Here is a 23081-nt window from a genome sequence, read left to right on the forward strand (position 1 = left end):
AGCCCGGTATAAATCCAAGGGTGATCGGAGATTCGCTGTCCAAGGGCCTCTGCTATGGAATGCTCTACCAATCAACATCCGCCTGGAAGAAAATCACCTGGCTTTTAGGAAAAAACTCAAGACCTTCCTCTTTTAGCAGATGATCAAAGCTCGCCACAGCGCCTAGAGGCGATTCAGTTCGCATTGTGCGCTATATAAGTATTTCATTCATTCATTCATTCAATAACTAGCCAGCATACTAAATAGCATAAAGTTACAATTTGAGAGAACTTTTGGCCTATGCCTTCCACACATACATAACATAAGACCACCTTCCATAACGCCCCAACCTAAATCCATAGGTGACGTATTGCTCCCAGAAAGTCACGACTCATCCCCCCATTGAGTCCCTTCTATCTTCCTCCTTCTTTCAGTTGGGAGCTTTATATGTATCACATCAATGCTGTGTAAAGCCCTGGACAAACCCCCATAAAATTTTGGAAGGATTCATTATGTTTAAACACCCTGTTACTACCCTCTACATTCACTTGTTAATATTATATTCATCCAAGCTCAGCCACGATGTATGCCATGGAACGATGACTAAAATTAGGTATGATGAGGTAAAATCTTCTACTGGTTACACTAGCCCTGTAGACAAGGGTCTTACTGTTGTATTTTCAGGACAGGAAGTGGTGTAAAATCTCTCCAAAGACATAGCAAACAAAATCTGATATGAGTTTTAACCACTCCCCAAAGCATCCAAAAATATTGATTTCAAATACCTTTTGATTTTTGAAATTTATATAATTGCACTGAAATGGCTGATCATTTTGAAGTAAGGAAAAGTCAATACTAATAATAAATAGTCTAATAAAAAGAACAGTAGAATAGTTTTGTGAGACCAAAACTAAGCAGGACAGGCTACTGGAAGTTTACAGAACCAGCAACAGAGGTAAATGCAATTGACAATTGTACGCTTACCTCCCTCAGACCCAATATTCTGTTTTATATCGAGATCATCTTTGGAGGAGCAGGGTAAAAACAGCATATTCTAATTATATGGATTAGGTGATTACCTCATTTGCTAACAACTTAAACAACATCAGTTAACATATCAAGATCTAAACAACTTTGCCAGAGTATCTCTTTAAAAAAATAACAGAGGCAGTTGTGTTTGCATAAAAAAAACAGTACTTCTATTATATGTAGTTGTATCATTTTATATGTATAAATTATGTTATTTTGCTGAATATTTCAAATACTTAATGAATCCCATGTAACCATATGTCTTCTTTAACCCAACAGACATTGATGAATGCAGCACTATCCCTGGTATTTGTAATGGAGGAGAATGTTCCAACACAATTGGTAGCTATTATTGCATTTGTCCTCGTGGATATCTCACATCTGTTGATGGCTTACACTGCATTGGTAAGAAAGATAGTATATTATTCTTTTATACAGTGCTTATCTAGTATAGAAATAAGAAAAAAAAGGGGTGCACCAGCCTTATGCATTATCCTTTGGATGATATTTATTTAAAAAGTTAAAAAGAAAACTACTCACAAACAGTTATGTAAATTCTGTAAATTCTGATATGCAATATGAATCATCATCAAATAGCAGCATATTGCAAGAATTTACATAACTGTTTGTGAGTAGTTTTCTTTTTAACTTTTTTAATAAATATCATCCAAAGGATAATGCACAAGGCTGGAGTGCCCCTTTTTTCTTTTCTTATGTCTGACATTAAGGGTTCCTCACCCTTGAGGGCAGCAAAGCCTGTGTCATTATATAGCCGGTCTGGTGGTCTGCTTGTGTGCAGGAGCGTTTTCTTTCTGTGTATACATAAAGTTACAGTGGTGTGAAAAAGTGTTTGCCCCCTTCCTCATTTCCTGTTCCTTTGCATGTTTGTCACACTTAAGTGTTTCGGAACATCAAACCAATTTAAACAATAGTCAAGGACAACACAAGTAAACACAAAATGCAATTTGTAAATGAAGGTGTTTATTATTAAAGGTGAAAAAAAATCCAAACCATCATGGCCCTGTGTGAAAAAGTGATTGCCCCCCTTGTTAAAACATACTATAACTGTGGTTGTCCACACCTAAGTTCAATTTCTCTAGCCACACCCAGGCCTGATTATTGCCACACCTGTTCACAATCAAGGCATCACTTAAATAGGAGCTGCTTGACACAGTAAGGTCCACCAGAAGATCCTTAAAAGCTACACATCATGCCGAGACCCAAAGAAATTCAGGAACAATTGAGAAAGAAAGTAATTGAGATCTATCAGTCTGGAAAGGGTTATAAAGCCATTTCCAAAGCTTTGGGAATCCAGCGAACCACAGTGAGAGCCATTATCCACAAATGGCGAAGACATGGAACAGTGGTGAACCTTCCCAGGAGTGGCCGGCCGCCTAAAATTACCCCAAGAGCGCAGCGACGACTCATCCAAGAGGTCGCAAAAGACCCCACAACAACGTCCAAGGAACTGCAGGTCTCACTTGCCTCAGTTAAGGTCAGCGTTCATGCCTCCACCATCAGGAAAAGACTGGGCAAAAATGGCCTGCATGGCAGAGTTCCAAGGAGAAAACCACTGCTGAGCAAAAAGAACATCAAAGCTCGTCTCAATTTCTCCACAACACATCTTGATGATCCCCAAGACTTTTGGGACAACATTCTGTGGACCGATGAGACAAAAGTGGAACTCTTTGGAAGGTGTGTGTCCAAGTATATCTAGCGTAGAAGGAACACTGCATTTCATAAAAAGAACATTATACCAACAGTAAAATATGGTGGTGGTAGTGTGATGGTCTGGGGCTGTTTTGCTGCTTCAGGGCCTGGAAGACTTGCCGTGATAAAAGGAACTATGAATTCTGCTGTCTACCAAGAGATCCTGAAGGAGAATGTCCGACCATCTGTTCGTGTACTCAAGCTGAAACGAACTTGGGTTCTGCAGCAGGACAATGATCCTAAACACACCAGCAAGTCCACCACCGAATGGCTGAAGAAAAACAAAATGAAGACTTTGGAGTGGCCTAGCCAAAGTCCTGACCTGAATCCTATTGAGATGTTGTGGTATGACCTTAAAAAGGCCGTTCATGCTCGAAAACCCTCTAATGTAACTGAATTAGGACAATTCTGCAAAGATGAGTGCGCCAAAATTCCTCCAGGACGCTGTAAAAGCCTCATTGCACGTTATCGCAAACGCTTGGTTGCAGTTGTTGCTGCTAAGGGTGGCCCAACCAGTTATTAGGTTTAGGGGGCAATCACTTTTTCACACAGGGCCATGATGGTTTGGATTTTTTTTCACCTTTAATAATAAACACCTTCATTTACAAATTGCATTTTGTGTTTACTTGTGTTGTCCTTGACTATTGTTTAAATTGGTTTGATGTTCCGAAACACTTAAGTGTGACAAACATGCAAAGGAACAGGAAATGAGGAAGGGGCAAACACTTTTTCACACCACTGTATCTAGTATAGTATGGATAAAGTAAAAGTGGCAACTGATCTGTATTTATTTCTTACAAAATTCAAATGGTTCATGTAAAAGTTATTTCATGCGCTAGTTTTGTCATACATGGATAGATCTTCAACTGAATTGGTAATGAGAGATTTGCTTGTCTAGATCATAACACCTTGAGTTTGCCACAAGTCACTGCCTGCACTTGTTGTAATTCTTTTTTATTGCTTCAGGGTTAAACCTTTCAATGCACAGTTTTTTGCTTAGACGTATTAGGTCGTTTATCTGTAGGAATGAGCTTCGAGTTCGAGTTGAACTCATGTTCGACTCAAACATTGCCTGTTCACCTGTACAGTGAACAATTTGGGGTGTTCGCGGCAAATTCAAAAAGCCGCGGAACACCCTGTACAAGTCTATGGGAGAAATCTAAAGTGCTAATTTTAAAGGCTAATATGCAAGTTACTGTCCTAAAAAGTGTTTGGGGACCTGGGTCCTGCCCCATGGGACATGTATCAATGCAAAAAAAAAGTTTTAAAAACTGATGTTTTTTTCAGGAGCAGTGATTTTAATAAGGATTAAAGTGAAACAATAAAAGTGTAATATTCATTTAAGTTTCATACCTGGGGAGTGTCTATAGTATGCCTGTGAAGGGGCACATGTTTCCCGTGCTTAGAACTGTCCCTGCACAAAGTGTCATTTCTGCAGAAAAAAAAGTAATTTAAAATCATGCGGCTATAATGAATTGTCAGCTCCTGTAATACAGAGAACACTCATTGAAAGTCATTGATAAAAAAAAAAAAGCGTGGGTTTCTCCCAAATTGGATATGGATATTAAGGGGAACCCCGCATCAAATTTTAAAAAAAATGACGTGGGGGTCCCCCTAAAAATCCATACCCGACCCTTTATCCGAGCACGCAACCTGGCAGGCCGCAGAAAAGAGGGGGGGACAAGAGAGCGCCCCCCCTCCTGAACCGTACCAGGCCACATGCCCTCAACATTGGGAGGATGCTTTGGGGGTCTGTGACCCCTCAAAGCACCATGTCCCCATCTTGATGGGGACAAGGGCCTCATCCCCATAACCCTGGCCGGTGGTTGTGGGGGTCTGCGGGCGGGGGGCTTATCGGAATCTGGAAGCCCCCTTTAAAAAGGGGACCCCCAGATCCTGGCCCCCCCTGTTTGAAATTGTAAGGGGGTACAAAAGAACCCCTACCATTTCACAAAGAAAGTGTAAAAAATTGTTAAATAAGACAAACACACTTTTGAAAAATGTCTTTATTAAAAAAAAAAAAAAAAAGATTCCATCGGTGATAATCCACTCTTGCTATCCAGCGATGGATGATCATTTCTCCGGGGTCCAGCGATGGCTGATCTGATCCAGCGATGGGTGATTTCTCAGTCCAGCGCAGCAAATCCATCGATCCATCTTCTGTCTCCACTGTTGGAGACACTCAGGGATCCCGACGGCCTGACGTTTCTTATATGAGGAGGGCGGGGCCATCCGCCACCTGACCCCGCCCCTCTCTGACACTAGTGGGGGAAGCCGGGCTTCCCCAATGACCCCGCCCCCTCTGATGTAACTGAAACATATACATATTTATTATTTTTAATAAAGGAATTTTTCAAAAGTGTGTTTGTCTTACTTAACTATTTTTTACACTTTCTTTGTGAAATGTGAAATGCTCCCCTTCACAGGCATACTATAGACACCCCCCAGGTACGAAATTTAAAGGAATATTAAACTTTTATTGTTTCACTTTAATCATTATTAAAATCAGTGCTCCTGAAAAAACGTCTGTTTTTAAAACTTTTTTTTGCATTGATACATGTCCCCTGGGGCAGGACCCAGGTCCCCAAACACTTTTTAGGACAGTAACTTGCAGCTTAGCCTTTAAAATTAGCACTTTCGATTTTGACCATTCGAGTCCCATATACTTTAATAGTGTTCTAAAGTTCACACAAAGTGTAGGTCTGTTCACAGGTTCTTGTGCGAACTGAACTGGGGGGTGTTCGGCTCATCCTTATTTATATGGATGACCCTAATGGACGGAAACTGGATATGACAGTCATCTATAAACAACTGACACTGTTACAGAACAGGCTTCAAAAATCCACAAAGCTTGATCAAAATACTAACTAATAAGGACATTATCTACCATGCTTGCCAATTACTTTCTGTGCATGAGGTCATCTTTGGGCTCCATAGGCAAATCCTAGAGACATTGGCGTAATCCTCTGCCAGTGGGTCACCTAGTTGGACATTATCATGACTATAGTAGCATTTTATGCTCTCACTTGGTAAATGAACACAGCCTCAAGAGCTGCCTGTGTATAAACATATTTACTAAGTAAATTAGCGTTTTGAAGTGTCTTAACCACTTCGGCCCCAGAAGGATTTGCCCCCTTCCTGACCAGGCCATTTTTTGAGATACAGCACTGTGTCACTTGAACTTAACTTTAACTTGCGCAGTTGTGCCAAGTTTACCCAAACAAAATTGATGTCCTTTTTTCCACCACAAATGGAGCTTTCTTTTGGTGGTATTTGAACACCTCTGTGGTTTTTATTTTTTGCGATATAAACAAAAAAAGAGTGACAATTTTGAAAAAACTATTTTGTAGTTTTTGCTATAATAAATATCCACAATTTTTTTTTTTCCTCAGTTTAGGCTGATAAGTATTCTTCTATATATTTTTGGTAAAAAAAATCTAAATAAGCGTATATTGATTGGTTTACACAAAAGTTATAGTGTCTACAAAATAGGAGATAGATTTATGTCATTTAGTAATGACGGCGATCTGTGATTTTTTTCAGGACTGCGACATTGCGGTGGGCAGATCGGACACTTTTGACACTATTTTTGGACCATTGACATCTATACAGCAATCAGAGCTAAAAATAACCATTGATTACTGTGTAAATATCACTGGTGGGGAATGAGTTAACACTAGGGTGCGACCAAGGGGTTAACTGTGTTCCCTAGGTGTGTCCTAACTGTGGGGAGGATGGGACTGACTAGGGGAGGAGAGAGATCGATGGTCATACTTAGTATGACCGCACAATCTGTCTCCTCTCCCCTGAGAGAACCAGGATTTGTGTTTACATACACAGATCCCAGTTCTCATTCTGTCACGTGTGATCACGGGTGCCCAGCGGACATCACACCCGCCGGTCACGCACATCGGCTCCAACGAAGTACATCTATGGAAATTTGCGCAGCCGTGCTAAGCTGCCACAGTATAACTGCCGCTGCGGCTTGGCTAGTGGTTAAACAAATTGCTCCTACATACAAATTATCCCTTTATCGTCCCATTTTGGGGGGCTTTTTGAAGCTATTCTATTGCGTTTTGCCATGTTTTTCTGTTAATAACTGATTTAATTATAACCATCCATTAGTTAACACCTTTCATTTTATACATATATTTTTTTGCAAAAAAAAAATATTTCATTAAACAATAATGAATAAAAAAAACTTGAGACATATCAATAACACTGATAGTGTGGTTAATTCCTCAGACTTTTGGTAAATATTTTAATAGCCTCAGTAACACATTGGAAAGTGTAAAAGTAAACTACAGTTTATATGGAGGAAAGTCTTGCCAGGTTAAAATAAATGTGTCAGTAAATCTATCATCTAAATTAATATACCTGTGAATAGAATCTTCTTAATTCAGGAACTGAATCATTTGTGACTGCACTTTATAAATATAAATTCATTAGAGCTGAGCATTTACTATGAAATTATTTAATACGCTTAAGATGTATGAAATATACTGCAGTAATTGTAATTACAGACACATGCAAGCAATTTTTCACATGATAAATCTATTGTCTCTTAGTAATCCTTAATTTTGAAATCCCGAACTAGACATATCCTATATGTATAGTAACTTATAAACTGTTTATGTCTAGTTATCATTTTGTGTCCTTAGATAAACCTTGCATTGTTTCCCTGTACTTCATCACTGTTCAGGTCACTTGAGGTTCCACAGATGAGAATATCCTCATTCTTCATGATTTATCCAATATACAAGTGCATTAAATGAGTATAAACAACTTAAAGGAACATTTTGAATGAACCCTGATATTTTTTATTACTAATTAGGTCAAAGGGATTGAGAAACAAGAGCAAGAAGCATTATTTTGCTGCTTTGGTTGTATTTGTTTGGCCAGGGGCTGCTGTTACATGCTACTCTGTTGAAAGCTCACTCTCATCTAATGGGTTTGGTTTGGATGCAAACCAGAAAGAGTTTGTAGTATGGAAGGGTTCAGATGCTGAAGATTAACATCCACCTTTGTCTGTGGTGTCCCTGTGCTGACAGATGGAGATCTCTGAAGCCAAGATATGTTAGTATATACTGACACTGGGATTTATATAAAGTGATCTAAAAGTGCAGGCAAACCCTTTATTACTTCACTTGGTTTAAAATATGTCTAACTGTACTTTGTCATTTGTATGGCTTTTTGGTATATTTGGTTCTATAGTTCAAATTCTCTTAACATTAATGTGAAAAAATTGTAAATGTATACCATGTCAATGAAATCACAATCCATTTTTTTTAAGTTCAGCAGCAGGTTAGTAGTTAAAGGAAGAAATGTATTTTTGTACTTAGTAATGTCCTATACCTTCTAGGCCAGGTAATATATCATAACAATAATAATAATAATGATTACACACTACTAGCTTTTGCTTACTTTTGAGTTAAGCTATAAGCTATGTTGGAACATTAGAATGAGTCATCCATATGAAGATGTGTGATTTGTAATTAAGTATATGTTGTGTTTTGTTTTTGCATAGATCAGAGGTCAGGTACATGCTTCTCCAGTCTTGTAAATGGACATTGTGCACAGGAACTGTCAGGCAGATTTACCAAAATGCAATGCTGCTGCGAAGCTGGTCGATGTTGGGCTTTGGGATCCATTCCTGAACTGTGTCCAGTCAGAGGTTCAGGTCAGTAACAGATTCGAAAGCTATTTGAGTGGTTGAACTGTCCAAGGATACATTTAAGAGACCAGAGCCACACATATGTCAGTTAAGGGTTTATACTTTTTTTTCTTTTAAAAGGAAAATTGAACCTTCCTTGGTTTAAAAACACTAAAACACTCAGTAATTTTTTTTTTCAGATGAATATCGGAGGGTTTGCATTGATGGGGTTCCATTCGGGGGTCCCAGAATAGATGGCCCGGGAGTATTTGGACCAAATGTGTTTGGACCTGGTGGAAATGGATATATCCCTCCTTTACCAGGTGGAAATGGTTTTCATCCCAGTGTAGGTGGAACAGGAATTGATGGAACTGGTACTGGAACAGGAGCAGGAAGAGGTGTTGGTGAGTTACTGTATGGTTCTAAATATGAATTCAGAAATTCTGTTTGGTCATTCTAGTTTAAATTCAAATGTTATGGGAGATGAAATATCTCTATCCTTATGGCATTCATAGAGATTGTGAACAAAGAAATCATTAGGATTAATGTTATACTATTGCTTATTATCATTAATATTGAAATCATGTGTATGATCGCTAATTACACTTTTCTAAGTAATAATACTTTAATTATTTTTAAATGTGCACACACTGAGTGCAGTGAGCCAATTGTGTAAGATGTGGTAGCAATTTAAAATGTTTACATTAAGGCTGCTTAACTTTTACTTCTGATAATGATGATTGGTACTTCTGGTGATGATTAATAGTTTACTAAGAAGTATTTTGTTTAAAAAAGTTAGTAATTGCACTCCTTACAATGCAAGTGAAAAGAAAGTCAAAACTCTCACACCTCTATATATCTTCAGTTTGTTATCATTATGTATAATTGCGCTGTACAATCTAATATGTACCAACATTTGTAATCTATAGGAGGCTTGGCATAATTGGTACTTATTTGATATGATTGAAGTACTGACTAACACCAAAATCAAAGCAATGCCCTTACCATAATCTGACTTTATATGCAGCTTGCCTGACCCATTGCGGTAACCCTGAGCCAGACTCGGGATCGCATAGCTGGATACAGGGAGACTTACTTACCTTGTCCCCTGGATCCAGAGATGTCCCCCTGCTGTGTGTGCGAGCCATCCTCCTCTCGATTCACACAGTGCCCGAGTGCCACTGAGCTCCGTTCCTTGTGATGTTATGATGCACGGGAGCAGAGATCCGCGCCAAATTCAAGAAAGTAAAAATACACAATACACATACAGTACTGTAATCTTACAGATTACAGTACTGTATAAAAAATATATACATCCCCTTTGTCCCTAGTGGTCTGTCCAGTGCCCTGCATGCACTTTTATATTATAAATACTGTTTTTTTCTGCCTGGAATTTGGAGATTGTCCATAGCAACTAAAAAGTGTCCCTTTATGTCAAAAGTGATTTTAGACCAGCTAGAAAACAGCGATAATAAATTAGAATCACTTGCACAATTGAGCGGTAGCAATTTGTGGGGAGATCCGTCATCAAACACTAAATCTAATGACAGTAACAATTCTGCAAATGAGCGAATTTCAGTGTTTTTGGATTTGATTACATTATTGAATAATTTTTATTATTATTTGTTATCATTATTTATAGTTATTTATTATATTATAAACTTTATCATACCCGGGGTGTCTACTAGACTCTTGTTTGAACAGATTTAAGAGAGTTATTCCTAAGAATTGCAGGCCTAAAATATAAAACGCCAAATTTCCATGCAAAATAATTGTACCGCTTTCAGCATCTAAAATCTGAAATAATCATACCACCAGGGAGCTTAAGAGATCAACAGAGTTCAGCAAAGGTGTCTTACTAATTTGTCCGTGATAAGGATTTTCCAGCCTGTGCTATTAGGTTTAATGCGTCATAACAGCTCTGACTGATAATTAGGGATATACATTCAGTTTATTAGCATAGGGATTCTTACTAAACTTTTTTAAATTGCATAATAGTGGAATGACATACTCTTAAATGTTCCCTAGATATACATAATGCAAATAATCTTCTGAATGTGTATAAAAAAACAGTTTTATATCATAGTTAGTATTGACTGTGTACGTAACGGTGGGCTGCTTGATCCCTTTATAAAACGGCTAAGAACACTAGAATTGGTAATACTTGCTTAGTTTAATGCTGAGGGAAAGCATGTTTTATCATTTATAACAAACAAGAGGTACAATTTACTCCAAATAATAATGCGATTTGGTAATGCTAACATGTTTTGAGATTTGAGGAAACCTGTACTGAGTAAAATCTTGTGGCTGCCATAGCTGACTACCTTCTGGAAATTCTACCTGCCTGGCTGTCGGACTTTAGTATTTTAAGACACTCACCTGGAACCAGGACCAATGTGGGGACAAATGTTTCCATCCTATGGCAAAGAAGGCTGCCTATGGCAATACAGCTGTTTGTGTGTGCCCGCAAACACATGCACACAGGCAGTCAGCTAAGTGATGCTGAGCACATTAAAAAAGCAGACTTAGCATCACAACAGAGTTTACCGACCGTTCAGAAGTTCTCTGATGCACCTACAGTGCTGTGCTCAGCAACACTGAATCTGCACTTTCAACAAGTTTCTAGCCACTGAAGGGACTTGGGTGCTGTGACTGCCTGTGCGACAGAGGCATTGGCCAGGCAGGCAGCTCAGTAACTCTGAGCCTTTAATTTTAGCAGGCTCAGCATTATTGAGCTACACTGAGGATGAAGTGGTTTATATGTATACTCTGCCCTCAGTGATGTGGCCCCCCTATCTCAATATGCCTTTCTGAGTGCCTTCCAAGGTAGCTGTCTCAATTGGACCCATAGCTTCATGTGAAATCAAACTCCTAATTTGCATACTTATTCCAGGTAGACGAATAGGAAAGTAATGAAACCTTTGAATCAACATGACAGCCAGAGAATTAATATTTCCCCAATGGAAGCCTTTTTATTGTCTCAATACAAGTTTCTTTTAATGGTACATTCATTTTGTAGCTTTTCTTTAATTTATAATTTGAGGTATAAATATCTGAAGTACTATATATATCACTGAATATAACAATTAATAATGATAATACTAACACAAATGAAAAAAAGATAGTATTATAAAATGATAACAATATAATTAATGTCATGTTCATTTTTATGTAACAAATGCTATTAACAAATCAGTAATTAAATATTTTCTATTTTTATCATAGCAACATTAAATCAGACAATAGATATATGCAAGCAATACCCAAATCTTTGCTTAAATGGACGGTGTATACCTAACCTTAACAGTTACCGATGTGAATGCAACATGGGATATAAGCAAGATACTCACACAGAATGCAATGGTATGTATGCACTATACTGGGCTTTATTAGAGGATGGAGTCTACTCAACTGGCTTTTTTTCAGTATATTGCAGCAGTGAATCCCTACTAACTGTAACTAATGGCGCTCAAATCACGTCTAAATATACCTTAAAACCAGCAAAACAATAGCCAAACATCCCTAGTCACTGTTAAAGTGATTGTAATGTCTCGTTTAAAAAAAAAAAAATAACAAACATGTTATTCTTACCTCCTCTGTGCAGCTGGTTTTGCACAGAGCAGCCCAGATATTCCTCTTCTCAGGTCCCTCTTTGCTGCTTCTGGCCCCTCCCTCCTGATTAGTGCCCTCATAGCATGCAGCTTGCTATGGGGGCACCCGAGCTGAGTCACAGCTCTGTGTGGCCATTCAGACATGGAGCCCCAGCCTGACCCTGTCCCCTCTCTCGCCTGATTGGCTAACTGACCTTGATTGACAGCCATGGGAGACAATGGTGCCACTGCTGTGTCCCAGCCAATCAGGAGGAGAGTCCCAGAAGAGAATGTATTAGAATGCATTAAGATAAAAAAAACTTCTACCTTTACAACTCCTTTAAGTACTGCCATGGATTCACATCAGATGTTTTATCACAGCATCGACATTGTAAATATGTAAATGTACAAATATGCTGGATTGAGCTCATGTAAGCATTTTTTTAAAGGCTCGCTCCTAGTTTCCTAAAGTGTGTATTAATAGGATGTAATTAATAGATTTATTAGGCCTGCAAATGTGTACATGAATTGCTTCATAACTGTCTTGAAAGTACAATTATTTTATTAGTACACTGAATGAATTATTTTATTATCCAAGTACCATGGAATGTACAGTGCATGTTACCACATTCACAGATAGTAGTTAAAGTTGTTTTACTTTGACCTGTTTGAACAGTTAAAAAAAATTAAAAGCCTAACAAAATCAGTAAGGGAAACATTTACTGAAAAGATAATGTGACCAGTAATGACTTGTTCTCAAATTATACACTTTGAACCAGCTGAGTGTTATGACTTTTTCTTACTACAAACAGATGTTGATGAGTGTACATCAAACCCATGTACCAATGGAGACTGTGTTAACACACCTGGATCCTATTATTGTAAGTGCCATTCTGGTTTTCAGAGGACTCCTACCAAGCAGGCATGCATTGGTAAGTACAATGTTATGATTTTCCCTTTCACTGAATTCAGGAAGCTTCTTCCAACATGTAATTTAAAATTAAGGAGATGCCATTACTGATCACAAAATATTTCACTTTTTATTTTTTTTCCTTGATAGTTATAGGAAGTGTATAGCAGCTTTGCAAATATTTTCCTGATTTATTTATAAGCAGGACTTAATATTGTTTTTATTTATTTATTTCAGTTACTTATATAGCACCATCAATTTACGCAGCGCTTTACATATACATTGTACATTCACATCAGTCCCTACCCTCAAGGAGCTTACAATCTAAGGTCCCTAACTCACATTCATACATACTAGGGACAATTTAGTTAGGATCCAATTAACCTACCAGCACGTCTTTGGAGTGTGGGAGGAAACTGGAGTACATGGAGGAAACCCACGCAGGCACAGGGAGAACATGCAAACTCTAGGCAGGTAGCGTCATGGTTGGTATTCGAACCAGCGACCCTTCTTACTGCTAGGTGAAAGTGCTACCCACTACACCACTGTGCCGCCAAACCAGTTTTCTTTTAAGTTGGACTGACTTTACTGTTTAGTTTAGTTTTTTTTAATTAATTGAAGTGTATTTTTTTCCCCAAAAAATGCTTTTGAAAGACCGCTGTGCAAAAACAGTGTGACATAAAATATTGCAATGACAAACATTTTATTCTCTAGGGTCTCTTCTAAAATATATATATATTAAGTTTAGGGGTTCTAAGTAATTTTCTAGCACAAAATACTGATTTTAACTTGCAAGCAACAAATGTCAGAAAAAGGCCTAGTCTTTAAGTGGTTAAATTGACCTCCCCGACTCCATCCCTTTGATCTAAAAGAACCAAATGATACAATGTTTCTTTTTATCTCAGCACTGAGCAATGTTGTGATAAAACTTTGCCAGCTGCCTTTTTTTGACAGCTCTGAGCAGAGAACGGCTCTGTACTTTTGGGGGTAGCCCCCCAAAGCACCTTGTCTCCATGTTGATCACCGCAACTCTTTCCCAATGGTTGTGAGGGTCTGTGGGTGGGAGGCTTATCAGAATCGGGAAGCCTCCTTTAACAAGGAGACCCCCAGATCCCAGCCCCCCCGTTTGAAATGGTAATGGGTACATTGTACCCCTACCATTTCACAAAGTGTAAAAAATTAAAAAAAAAAACACACACCAAACAGACACCATTGGGATAAGTCCTTTATTAAAAATAAAAAAAATATTCCAGCGGTGGTAATCCACTCTCGGTATCCTGCGATGGGTCATCCTCTCTCCGGGGTCCAGCGATGGATGATCTCTCCTCTCCAGGTCCAGGGTCCAAAGATGATGTCCAGCACAGAGCATCCTGCCTCCACCGGAGACACCACGGGAATCCCGGCAGCCTGACAGGTCTCTTAGCTGAGGACGGGTCCACCCGTCATGTGACCCTGCCCCCCTCTGGTGCAAGGGGAAACCCAGTGACATGCGGGTGACCCTGCCCCACTCTGATGTAACGCAGGTTACATCAGAGGGGGGCCCATCGACGGATACTGAGAGTGGATTACCACCGCTGGAATTGTTTTTTTTTTTAATAAAGGACTTATCGCAATGGTGTCTGTGTGTTTTTTTTTACAATTTTTCTACACTTTCTTTGTGAAATGGTAGGGGTACAATGTACCCATTACCATTTCAAACAGGGGGGGCCGGGATATGGGGGCCCCCTTGTTAAAGGGGGCTTCCAGATTCTGATAAGCCCCCAGCCCGTAGACCACCACAACCACTGGACAAGGGTTGTGGGGATGAGGCCCTTGTCCCCATCAACATAGGGACAAGGTTCTTTGGGGGGCTACCCCCAAAGCACCCTCCCAATGTTGAGGGCATTTGGCCTGGTATGGTTCAGGAGGGGGACCGCTCTCTTGTCCCCCCTCCCCTCTTTTCCTTTGGCCTGCCAGATTGTGTGCTGAAGGGATCAAGGGTCTGGTATGGATTTTTGGGGGAACCCCATGTAATTTTTTTTTATTTGACGCAGGGTAACCCCTTAATATCCATACCAAACCTGAAGGGCCTGGTAATTGAATTTGGGGGACCCCCACGCATTTTTTTTCAGAAATGACACTTTGTGCTGGGACAGCTCTGAGCACAGGAAACATGCGCCCCTTTAAAGGCATACTGTACACACCCCCTAGGTATGAAATTTAAAGGAATATTTCACTTTTATTGTTTCACTTTAAGCATTATTAAACTCACTGCTCCCGAAAAAACAGCTGTTTAAGAAAAAAAATTCATTGATACATGTCCCCATGGGAAGGACCCAGGTCCCCAAACACTTTTTATGACAATAACTTGCATATAAGTCTTTAAAATTAGCACTTTAGATTTCTCCCATAGACTTTTATAGGGTGTTCCGCTGCTTTTAGAATTTGCCGCGAACACCTCAAATTGTTCGCTGTTCAGGCGAACAGACAATGTTTGAGTCGAACATGAGTTTGACTCTAACTTGAAGCTCATCCCTAGTCTTAGGGCATTAAAACATCTTTTCAGCATCTCTTTAATATTTAATATATTTTTTGTAGCATTGGAATGAAGGGAAGCAGAGGACACTGGCTGCAGGAGAGGGAGTGTAAGGCTTCTTCTATTGCAGGATATTTTCAGGTGAATCTTTTTAGAATTTGGCAGGGACTCTTTAATGTAGCTTACAGGAAATTAACATACATGTAAGCAAAAAGTTAAATGTAGGTTAAAAGGAAATCAGAAGCAAGCTGCATTTGCCCATTTTTTAAAGCACTGAGAAAGGGGAGTGTCCCCAAACCAATATACAGGCAGGAACTTTGACAATGGTAGCATCAATTCATGACACATTCTTTCACAGATGTTTCGTTTTTTGAATAATTAGAATTTCAGTCAGTAGTAGAAAGTTAATTAAAAGAAATACAGGTGTTTGTTTCTTAGCTCTGAACTAGACCCTAGCTAATGAGAAGCTCACTGCCAGACTTTAAGGCAATATGTCCAAATTTCATAATGTATGGATTGGGTCTCCAATTAACTTCCAAGCAATTTTGACTGCTGATTATTGGAACTATAACAACAACCTCTATGATGCACTTTAACCCAAACTTGGTGACACCCCCCTCCCCTATTTAATTCCAATCCTGTTTACATTACTTCTGTAAGTCATGTGTCTTTGCTACTCCTTCTTAAATATCAATAAAAATTTTTGAACAAGAAACACAGATGCACAAAATTGGCACTTATTTCAACTGGTCTTTAGGAGAGAGGATGCTAACACTAAATTGAGATCTGCTTCACAATAGCTCTGCTCACTAAGCAGTTGTAATCTACCTAGTACAATGTATACAAATACTATGCTCTTCCATTAATTTATTTTAATATTAGATATTTTTGGAATATTCATATGAATGTAACATACCTAAAAAACCCTAACAACAGCCCCTGGGTTGGGTTTGGCCAAAAAGGCTTGGCTTATGTCAAGTAATGTATAGTAATTTGCATCATACTTTAATGGTAGTTACATTTTTAGAGCCAAAACACAAGACAACTAAATAAATAAGGGAATGATTGTAACCTGATGTAACATGACTGACTGACAAAAACATGCTTTCTCTTTACATGAATCCTTATGTTTTTGAATAATCACTTTTTATGTTTATATCATAGTGTGAATATCATTTTGCTAGGCTTTTCACCAATTTTGCAGAGCTGAACAGTGTGTTTTTCTTAAAACCTAGATATTGATGAATGTATTCAAAATGGCATCCTCTGCAAAAATGGAAGATGTGTTAACACAGAGGGGAGCTTTCAGTGTATTTGCAATGCCGGTTTTGAGCTAACTGCTGATGGAAAGAACTGTGCAGGTAAAAGTTCTGGAAATAATATTTGTTGTATGTAATTCATGATGACTAAAATAGGTTAACCCTCCACACAACAGAACAACTTAGCTGTTAAAGAAAATATGCATCCCAGTCCCTGCAGTCAGTTAGACATCTGGGCTGTGTTAGAAACAGCTTGTTTACATATTTTTCTATGTCACGTAGCAAACAATTGTTGAGGAGCCACCATGTACAGTCTGAAATTGTCTTTATCAATTGCTTAATGCCTGCGCAATATTTGGTCCTAGAATAACATGAATGTCTGGCTTATAATTGTTATCAAAGACATTTGGACACTTTGGCTGAAGCTATGGAAATCATTTGTACAATGAGCTACTTTTTACTATAATTTAAATTACTTTATTATTTAAGCAAAAGTCTTTTTAAAGACTCAAATTAGATATTGGTCATTATCTCTAGACATCATGGCGGCTATTAAGGCAACCCTTAATGATGTTTTAAGCCTTCTGTAGACAGATCATATCAAAGTCATAAGTGGAATTTGGTCCAGTTCCTTCACAAAGCTTCAATAATGTTTACTCATTTGAAAAGCATGTTCATCAAAATTTGAACTCTGATCATGGAAATGTCTCTGCCAACTGTATCACAGATCATGGAGACTAATAAAGTATAACTATCCCAACACAGTTAAAAAAAATTAAACCAACCAATTCAACTGTTTTCCATGACAGTTAAATTTAAGGCATGCCATGAATGATACTTGTTACACTTACCATCAAATGGCTGGTGTCATTTCTGATCACATGGCAGCACAATGGCAGCTAAAAATCAAATAGAGGCAGATAGGATGGTTTAGTTCCATTTTAACTTTTTGTTTAAATCATATTATTAGAAATTGAAAAACCTTAAATTCAACAGTGAATATTAGAAGGGACATGGAAAGCAAAGCAGCCAGACAAAATGGTTTCTTCAGGGGATTTTTTTAATTTACTGTCCTTGGTAGGATGAAAACATTAGACATTTTGAAAATAGTCTAGCGTAGCGCTAATGCTTCTCCTTTAAAATGAGCAGATCTTGGTTTCTTATATGGATAAAAAAATGGATATAGGCACACCTAATTAGGTACCGGCACCATGGCAGACTGTGTGAGGATATTTTAAATATATGCTGACATGAATCACCAGAAAGAATCTGAATCTGTGCCCACACAGATGGAAGTTTGTACTGCCCCAGCAACAACTTCCAGGATCACTATACTTAGAATGATGATGAGAATATTAGTATCTTATTGTGTATGTTTGATGATATAGATTTTTTGTTAATTATAACAAGAATTTGTCTCTTTTTAATTCAATTGTGTAACTGGTACCAGCACTGGGAAACCACTGCTAACACATTTACACATGTGCCCCAAGTATTGATAATTATTAAATGTTTTACTTTAGAATACTGTATATTTTGGATAGACAATGGCAGATATATGCTTATCAGCAGGTGGTTTCAATTTAATGCAGAACTATATGAATTTTTAAAAATGTTTTTGAGTTCAGGAGTGGTTGATCAGGAGAAGAACTGTAATGGCTGTGGCTTTCTTTATATCTAATTGTTAACTATTTTAACATTAGTACTCTGAAAACATTCCTTACTTCTGGTGATTGAGATTGCAATAACTTACAATAAGTGTTTAATAATTGGTAGCTGAGAGCCAAAGGATGGAATACCTGACGGCCTCTGTGCATGATAACATTCCCCAATTTAATAAAATCTGGGAACCTTGGGATCAATCGGAATATGGAACTCCTTTGCCAACCATTACATTATAAATTGTTATATCCTCTGCAGATTTCTCCTGCCCCCCCCCCCCCCCCCCCGATACATACTGATTGGTACTCCTTAGAGCTTCCTGCTCCTACTTGTATACCCTAAAATTTCTCTCATCTTTATATATGACCTCTGTTTTGTTTCTTGTTTTTACCTACAAGTCGTTGCTATTTCCTGATGTACCATGCAGGCCACCCCTGTGCTCTGTATACGTGGACATTTTTATTTATACCGTCAAACCTTTTGTTACATTTCAGATGTTTTTACACTCTGTAACAATTTCTTTTTTGAAAATCCAATAAAAATCCAATAAAAAAAAAAGTGCTTAATATGCTATATTGTATATTTTCAGATCATGATGAATGTGCTACTACAAATATGTGTTTAAATGGAATGTGTATAAATGAAGATGGCAGCTTTAAGTGCATATGTAAACCAGGATTTGTGCTTGCAGCCAGTGGTCGTTACTGCACTGGTATGTATATTATCCTAAACATAGCTTAGTGCAGAAGTTGTGTTTATTGTACCTCATTGCTGGCCTTCCTTCTGATTAGTCTGTATTTTGTAATAAGTTATTTTACATTTAATTCCATAGATGTTGATGAGTGCCTTACTCCAGGTGTTTGTATGAATGGCCATTGTATTAATACTGAAGGATCTTTCCGCTGCGAATGTCCACCAGGGTTGGCTGTTGGGGTAGATGGTCGTGTTTGTGTGGGTAAGTAAAGCATTTTGTGGCATATAGTTTATTATCTGCATCTTAATTCCATTTTATATGAATAGCAGCAAAATGACTGACGTAATGTATCTTAAAAAAACACTGAATATGTCAGAAGCTATTGCTTAATACTTTAGGAATATTTCTGTGTACATTACACAACATTACAAATGTGTATTTTCTTCTTCTTTCACCTCATGCTTCTATATTCTGATTGCTGTAATGGTAAGGACATATGCTCTTAAGATGTTTTTATTGTGTAATGGTTTTAAAATGCTGAGTTCTAACAGATGCTGTTTCCCTTTTTCTTTAGACACACACATGCGTAGCACTTGCTATGGAGCCATCAAGAAAGGACTTTGTGTCCGCCCATTTCCTGGAGCTGTGACCAAATCTGAGTGTTGCTGTGCCAATACAGACTATGGATTTGGAGAACCATGCCATCCTTGCCCTCCACGAAACTCTGGTAAGAATTTTCTGTGCTTCTACAAAGTTAATTTTCTAATTTACTGTATTAAGTATTGCTTATTTTAAGTGTTTTTTCTCTGAGAGCAAGAAAAAATATAATATATTTTAGGGTTCCTAGTTACAGACAAAGGGCACTTGCCAGGTGGTTTTAATGATTGCTGAGTTGCAATCAACCAGTGTCCGGAATATTGTACTAAGCTGAGAAAAAAAAAGAGGGGGGGGGGGGGGTTGGACTTTAAATTAGATGAGTACACATGGCTAGACGATGAGTAGATATCAAAACATGTTTTCATTGAAGAAACCAGGAATGAAAAAATGACATGATACATGCAGCAATGAATAAAATTGTCACTCACATATTACAGACCATATACACAAACAAACATTAGTAGCAACCAGCCAACCACTGTGTGGTATGGAACAAATCCTGGATGTAGTAAAAACACAAAATTACATGGATGGAGAACTCAAGATAATGTATTGCGCAGGGGCGTCTGCATGAGAATAAGTGCATCCAAATTATACTGATGCATTTCATGGATAATACCACTCTTTAGGGGCAGGTGCATGCAAATCTATAAAAAACAAAACATGAGTAGACCAGTATGATCCAATGTTGTACCCCTCAATGGGGAGGATATGCACAAAAAGAAAGGGAGAGAGTTATTCATCCCTATGAGTACTTACATCGTAATAAGTCTGGAAAATGGGGGGCGAGGAGTCAGAGGCTCTTCAAATTGTCTGTACCAGGAGCTGTGGAAGGGACCCGCAGAAGAGGGACCGGGTGCATAAACATCCCCAAGAAAACAAAGGACAAAGATCCAGATAGTGGTGTGAGTGGGCTTCATATCTAAAAATATATATTGGGTATACTGTAAATACTCTATATTGTGGGAAGTTGCTAGAGCCCAACACCAAGGTGCAGGTGAACAAGTGTATCAGAGATAAAAAAGAAAACCATCAAAAAAGTATGGATGACAAAAATAAGAGTAAGCCTCTGTGAGTATGAACAGGAAAAGAATAATCATGTAATTACCTGTTACTGATGTAGAAAAGTGAATTCCAAGTAGTGTATAGTGTGCACAAAAAGTTTCTGCCATGAGGACTGCCTAGCACTGAGTGAGGATGTTAAATCCACTTGGCACAACCCACAGGCTCCTCCCAACATCACACAGGGACATCAAGAGAGGAAGAGAGGCATCCGCGCCTGAGCAGCAGCTGCTACCCATGGAGGCTGGAGACCCCTTCCTCCATATGGGGACACCAGATGGAAAAATTCAAACGCGCCAGCGCAAGGAAGCCCTGTGGGGACATCACGCGCATGGTGTGGAAGTATGATGCCGATTTGCATAGAGGCAAGCCCCCCGATCCCCCAAATCCCATGATGCAAAAATGGGGGAGGGTGAAGGCAGTCACACCCCAAATCACAGCTCCCAGACATAAGACAAATGAAGGAACAGCACATCAAATCTCGTTCCCACAATTAACCAGATCTACACGCATATGGAAATGCTGGTGCTAAATGGATGTAAAATGGATAATTAGATAAGTCTGATAGGTCCAATGCAAGCAATTAAAAAACAAAAAACAAAGTCGCCCTAGATCAAATGGGAACAAAATGATCACGGTTGTACCCCTCAATGGGGAGGATTTGTACTAAAAGAAAGTGAGAGAGTTACTCATTCCTATGAGTACTTACATCGTAATAAGTCTGGAAAATGGGGGACAAGGAGTCAGAGGCTGTCCAAATTGTCTGTACCTGGAGCTGCTTTTTTTTCCGCTGATTTAGGGATGGAGACATGTGATCCATATGTCTAATTTAAAGTCCCAAAATCTCCCTTCTTAGATCGTACTAAGCGGAGAGACCTATGGCAGTATGGCTTTCCATTGTGCCAACCTGAACAGCAACAGGCCATTGTTGTCCTAGCGGGAGAACATATGAAGTAGGGTGGAACACTGCCCCAGCTAGATTTGTGCACCGGCATCTGTATGTATTAGCCCTTTGAGTAGAATTGTGACTATAAAATAAAAAACAAATATTCATATATATTTTAACAAGCCACAAATAAAATTTGAAGAGCTTTAAAGAAATACTTACTGATCTCTGTAGCTGCAGGCACTGTGAAACAATTTATCCTCAAGTTCACAAAATAATTACTGATGTGCGGTCTCAGCAATTTTCTCTCTCATTTTGCTTATACATCTGCTTTGTGTTTACATTACAGATTAGGACCCTTTCACCTGGGTGGAAAAACAGGCGGACCCGATTGGACCCTTCAGTCTCCTCTGTGGAGACTGGATCTGGTCTGATCTTATCCACTAAAAACAGACTGATGGGGATCCCCATCTGTCTGGTGGATCCGATGGCAGTTGGGTGTAAACGGACAGGCGCTCCGTTTACATCCGATTGCCCATAGAGAAGAGGGGGCTGTGTCTGCTCTGCATAAGCGGAGAAAGGGATCACAATTCTTAGATTGTTCGATTTTGGAGATTAGGGAGAGCTAGGGCTTGTTTTTAAAATGTATTCACTTTTTATTAATAATATACACATATTTTAATGTCAATAGCCTGGTCTCAGTTGTATTTAAAGCAAATTCTTACCATTGATAATGAGTACATTATACATAAAAGAAAACATGTAATTTCCAACAGTCTAATTTTTCACACAGGTCCGGTGTTGAGAAAAAAGTAGATTAGGCTGCTCCTAAAATGCTTACAAATAAGAATACCTATAGACAAATAATGCACAATTTTCCATTGTTTTTTCATCTTACAAAATTGTATACATTTTCAAAAAATCAAATCATAAAATAAATCAAAAATTGACAATAAAATCTATTGGTAGAGCTGTTTTTTGGTAAGAAGAATTCTTATGCACATCTGTTATTTCATCACAACATATTTGAACAATCACGCTCAACACACATGACACTTACATGACTTACACAATTTAATTATTTTTCTTTTGGAGATGGATAGAGTAGAGAAAGGTAGAAATTTGAGTACTGCCATTAACAACTAGGTTTTGAAGGTACACTAACAGGGGTCTCAGCTTCATCTACACTGCAGAAGTAGTAAGAGAAAGATAAGAATGACAGTCCTGGGATTCACATCTTCAAAAATGGTCAGTAATGGAAGAGCTCTTATTTCTACCCTGGCAAACTCCCTTTAAGACAGGCTTGTTTCACAAAACTGTGTGCAGTCAGCTTGTGTTATAGGTAAATGAAAAGTGGAATTGTCCACTTTTTATATTGTGAGGGACTTTCATTGACCAGCAATAAGTACTTTACTGAACATTATTTTTACTGTTTATCAAGTAATGCAGTAAGCCCCCTGACACCCCATAGATCT

At 38.5% G+C, this 23081-nt stretch overlaps 1 protein-coding gene across 1 annotated transcript in view; it reads left to right on the forward strand.

Moving 5' to 3' along the window:
* The window catches only part of FBN2 (fibrillin 2), a 298207-nt gene that overhangs the window by 116110 nt on the left and 159016 nt on the right, over nt 1-23081 (forward strand). Inside the window, exons 8-16 of the mRNA XM_077462139.1 lie at nt 1288-1413; nt 8246-8398; nt 8572-8775; nt 11597-11734; nt 12774-12893; nt 16622-16747; nt 18897-19019; nt 19140-19262; nt 19576-19728. Of these exons, the coding sequence (XP_077318265.1) occupies nt 1288-1413; nt 8246-8398; nt 8572-8775; nt 11597-11734; nt 12774-12893; nt 16622-16747; nt 18897-19019; nt 19140-19262; nt 19576-19728 (1266 nt within the window). The remainder of the gene's footprint in view (nt 1-1287; nt 1414-8245; nt 8399-8571; nt 8776-11596; nt 11735-12773; nt 12894-16621; nt 16748-18896; nt 19020-19139; nt 19263-19575; nt 19729-23081) is intronic.

Source organism: Lithobates pipiens, unplaced genomic scaffold (genome assembly GCF_037356315.1).
Source record: "Lithobates pipiens isolate NorthernLeopardFrog02 unplaced genomic scaffold, aLitPip1_a1.2 Scaffold_3, whole genome shotgun sequence".
Taxonomy (NCBI): Eukaryota; Metazoa; Chordata; class Amphibia; order Anura; family Ranidae; genus Lithobates; species Lithobates pipiens.